Genomic DNA, 4,738 nt, shown 5'->3' with positions numbered 1-4,738 from the left:
AAAAAAAAAAAAAACTAGGAAATAAGGAAGCTGTGCACTGAGTGCAAAATCCAAAGAATCGCATATTAATCGTCTAGATGGCAATCGTGAAAAAGGATCGAGGTATCGAATCACGACGTACAGTGGAGAGAACCTTGATATAAATGTCCCTCTGTGAATATATACTTCTGTTACTATAACATATCGCTATAAAAAAATTCGACCAATATTGGATTAGATATATAATTTCCTATAAATTTTTTTTCATATATATATATACAAATATTTCAAATATATTACATTACGACAGTTCATTTAAAAATAGAATAACATAGTTATTTTAAACGAGACAACTGTCGTGTTTACAATTTAGTTTTATAAAGTCATTTATTAGAATATTAATTATCGATCGGCTTAATTAATTCTTGGATATTAGGAGTGTTCTGCTGTACAAACGTTCGAAAAGCTACGATAAGATAAAAAGAAGAGTTTCATTTTTTTGTTACATTTCATATCCTCTCTTGTAATGTTATTTAGTGTTTATCTAGTAATATCCTCGATCGTAAGTCTTTAAAATCGACATCGAAAAATTTCATGTCATTTAGTTAAATCAGAGTGCCGATGACTTAGATTTAATCTAATAAATCACATCTCTTTTGAAAGAAACATAATTTTTTCATAACACTTTGATTTTCCGATATGGCGCGATCTACTTCATCTACTCTATCTAATGTGTGATGCTTTATAGCGATAGACTCCAGCGCGTGGATGATAATAATTTATCGCTAGAGCGTGAACTATATCGTGTCGTTATGACACCAAAACTCGAGAAACTATATACATATATCTACGCGTTAAAATTATACTATATAGAAATCGATTAAATGTCGAAAGCGAAATGCGGTAAGATTACTCCCAATCACATATCCTGCTGGAATGTGCGGAGGTTTATGTACAGAAGATATTTACGTTCCAGATTGATTTATATATGGATAGGGTTCGCGCAATAAACTCACGACAAGCAATACGTGCGATTTTCGCGCGATTAGAATGTAGAAAGAGAGAGAGAGAGAGAGAGAAAGAGAGAGAGAGAGAGAGTGAGAGAAATAAAGCGAGAGATGAATGATTATCTTTGTTTTACTGGAGGGCTCGAAATATGTAGGAAATAAAACGTCTTAGTTTTAATTTCGAGAAATCTTAGAGAATACTTAGCGCTTTGATTCGAAACTGTTTGTGATATACGATTGCATCGTTTTAAAACATTGGTTAAAATGGCAAAGGCAAGCCGCCGAGGATATCTCGTCGCGAGTAATGCTCAAAGTTCCGGCAATTCAGACGCTGCATGGTACAATGTATATGCGTGAGTCAGAAAAAAAATGTACATACAACTTTTTATTTCTATAAAGAAAATAATTAATCTTTAGTTATATACCCGTATTCGATGCAGATCCGAAAGAATTGGCGGCCGGCCACCTTTACGGGGAACAAAATCTATTATATTCAAATGTAGGAAATAAAACGTCTTAGTTTTAATTTCGAGAAATCTTAGAGAATACTTAGCGCTTTGATTCGAAACTGTTTGTGATATACGATTGCATCGTTTTAAAACATTGGTTAAAATGGCAAAGGCAAGCCGCCGAGGATATCTCGTCGCGAGTAATGCTCAAAGTTCCGGCAATTCAGACGCTGCATGGTACAATGTATATGCGTGAGTCAGAAAAAAAATGTACATACAACTTTTTATTTCTATAAAGAAAATAATTAATCTTTAGTTATATACCCGTATTCGATGCAGATCCGAAAGAATTGGCGGCCGGCCACCTTTACGGGGAACAAAATCTATTATATTCAAATTTTTTTTTTTTCTTAATTTAATACATGTATACAAATTCTCGGAGAATATAATGGCTCAAAATTGTTTTGCTAATATTCGTTCTTTACTTTTAAAGATATTTGTATCAACTATTTTTTTTGTTTTGTTTCAAGAGTACATAATCCTTTATTGTGAATAAAAAAAAAATATTTCCTATAAAATGAAAATGTGCGGTATTTTTTACTATACCGTCGCGCGTAACATTTATATTCGCTGAGAATACGATATTATGACAAAAATAGTGATTTACGAAGGAGAATAATAAAAATAGGGAATACAAGAAGTTTTGAGTCGTCAGTGGAATACATTTAATATATTATATACTGACGATACATGTCGCAAATCTGTTGACAAACTGTTACTGTACAAAAACATTTAGCAGTATTGCCATAAGTTTCATCTATGAACAATAAATTATTATTAAATTATTGTTCGTCGAAATATAATTGTCGATCAATCATGAATAATTTAATGCCCTCCATTAAATTAAGCATACAGAAAAAGGTAAAGTAGGAAGACAAAAAATACTTAACATAAAAATAAATTTTTTTAAATTACGCGCATCTGTTTTCATGTTAAACGTCACCAGGAAATTCGCTGGGCATAGGGTTGATCCTCCCAATAGAATACTTTATTGGAAAAAATAAAAAATTGCAAACAATTTATTGTAAAAATCGTAAGCGATTCTAAATAAATCTGCCATTTTTCCGGCCTTTTCATACTTAAGCGATAAAAGATGTAAGGAAGAATGAAGTAACGCGGTTCTACCAGTAACTGGGGTATCAGAATCATGCTTACGCAAATAATATAATTGATCTGTGTAAGAAATCTCAAGTGACTGATATTTTTCGACATGGCGAACAGACTCGCGCAGTAAATCGGTATCAACAGGTACTTGAACATCGTGTATCGACCCATGAATCGATTCCATACATAGAACAAGTAATGCCGATTATCTGCCAAAACGTACGGGTGCACGAGCGTGTTGAAACGAATCACCGTGGCCATTAATACAACGACGCAGTTGGCAGAAATCCAGTACCGACGAAGAAAACGCGAACACGTTCGCCAATGAGGCATCACGTACGGCCACGAGAATAGAGAGACGAAGGCCGAAAAATAAAATATCTGACAAATGTGAATCGTTGCGACGTGAGCGGTACGGTCGCCAATCACTATGCCTTTATTCCACACAACGAAGGCGACAAACATCAAGCATACCATTATATAAAAAAATAGACTATTGCATATTTGTGCAATAAACTTAATAAATGATAACGGGCCTTTGCGTAACTCGTACATTATCTGCTTCCATATTAACTAGAAGTGATTTAGAAAGAAATTTGTAAGATTAATTCTTCTATATATAATGATTATGATATGTACATTAAAACCTTCCAATTCTACTTACACGAAAGTGCAATGGAGTACTGAGCACTCGTGGGGAGATTGGTTTTTCCATTCTATTATCAAATATATCTAATGCATGTTCTATAGTAAAAAAGCCAAGCCAAATGATATTTGTTTGACGAACAAGTACAGCTATTAAACCTGTATAATATCATTTTAATTTGCTTAATTGTTTCAATTTTAATTTATATTCTCTTTCTTATGATTTACATAAATATAGTGTTATTACCTGCAAATGCTGTCATTTTTGTGTGCTTACGTTGGTGCAAAAATAACATTGCAAGTACTATATTTACAGACACAACATCTGTGTAATAGAAAAAGCACCAAAAGTACAATGGTGGAAAAAGAGTAATATTATAGGCCAATGTAAGTATCAACCAATTATTCCACCGCTCTGTTTCATTAGTTTTGCAATTCTCTTTTATAATGTTATAAATAAGATAAAGATTTAGGCATGTTCCAAGTAAATTTATACATCTTATATATGTAGTATTGCACATATTAAAAGGTGATAATATCGCAGTAGTAATAAGATATAATCCTGGCAATGTAGTGATTTTTGGATCCCACTGAAAATAATTTAATTTGATTTATTTTTGAGAATTGTGTGCAATACTTAAAAGCAAATTGTTTTCGTGCCATATATTACCTGCGTAAAATTCCATGCGCAGTAACGTAATGTCTGCGGTATATGAAAAGCCTCATCGATGAAATAATGTGGTTGAATATGATTAAGATACAGAAAAAGTAATATAGTACTTGTAATGAATAACGTTAATGTGGAATACATAAATATTTTGTAGTTTAGTTTCATATTATTGAGATGAGATATGAGACTCATAATTGCTTTAAAAACGTTTTCATATATGTTTAAACGTCATTAAACTTCACTTACGCTACATGTGCGTAAAATTAATAATATTACGTTAAATGCATTATCACAGCAATATATTTTGATTAATTTAATCTTATTAAAATATGTAAAAATGTAACACTGTTATATCGTAAATTTAATACGATTAATATATCGTGTAATAAAATGTATATTACACTAATAATTAAATATTATTTTCAAAAGCCGGTAAAATTCACGTAGCATATGCTCGTGTTTACAATCATTCCGAAAACACATCGAGAATAGAGGTTAGGTTAGGTCGAAAATTTATCGTTTGACAGTTGGCATTCCTACAAAAAGATCCGCAAGCACTGCGCGCGCGTATACAAGATAAACTTCAAATCGCTTCTATCCTAATCATCTTTACATGACCGATTTTACTTGAATGCGTCGCGTCGTATTCGAGCGTGATGCCGATTTATTCGACCATAAATCGGAACATCGCGGTATCGCAAATCGAATAAGAGCGGGCTGTCACGCAAATATGATGAATCAATTCACTCACCGTTCGTCGTCCACTGGCCATTCCCACAGGCTGCGACCCTCCGCTCGGGATTCCATTCTCTCGCTCTTGACGC

The 4,738-nt window shown here is 33.0% G+C and overlaps 1 protein-coding gene across 1 annotated transcript; it reads right to left on the bottom strand.

The window, feature by feature from the left end:
• Window positions 1–2,138: 2,138 nt before the first annotated feature.
• LOC115238700 (putative Dol-P-Glc:Glc(2)Man(9)GlcNAc(2)-PP-Dol alpha-1,2-glucosyltransferase) lies at window positions 2,139–4,425 on the bottom strand. Its single transcript, XM_029812739.1, has 4 exons — window positions 3,915–4,425; window positions 3,492–3,834; window positions 3,264–3,403; window positions 2,139–3,172 (listed from the first exon to the last, which is right to left on the bottom strand). The coding sequence occupies exons 1-4, from the start codon at window positions 4,104–4,106 to the stop codon at window positions 2,435–2,437; spliced, it is 1,413 nt and encodes a 470-aa protein (XP_029668599.1). The 5' UTR covers window positions 4,107–4,425; the 3' UTR covers window positions 2,139–2,434.
• Between the last annotated feature and the right edge of the window lie 313 nt (window positions 4,426–4,738).

This window comes from Formica exsecta, unplaced genomic scaffold (assembly GCF_003651465.1).
Source record: "Formica exsecta isolate Colony F162 unplaced genomic scaffold, ASM365146v1 scaffold353, whole genome shotgun sequence".
Lineage (NCBI taxonomy): Eukaryota > Metazoa > Arthropoda > Insecta > Hymenoptera > Formicidae > Formica > Formica exsecta.
The sequence above is the reverse complement of the archived record's forward strand: the minus strand, read 5'-3'. Positions and strand labels throughout refer to the sequence as shown.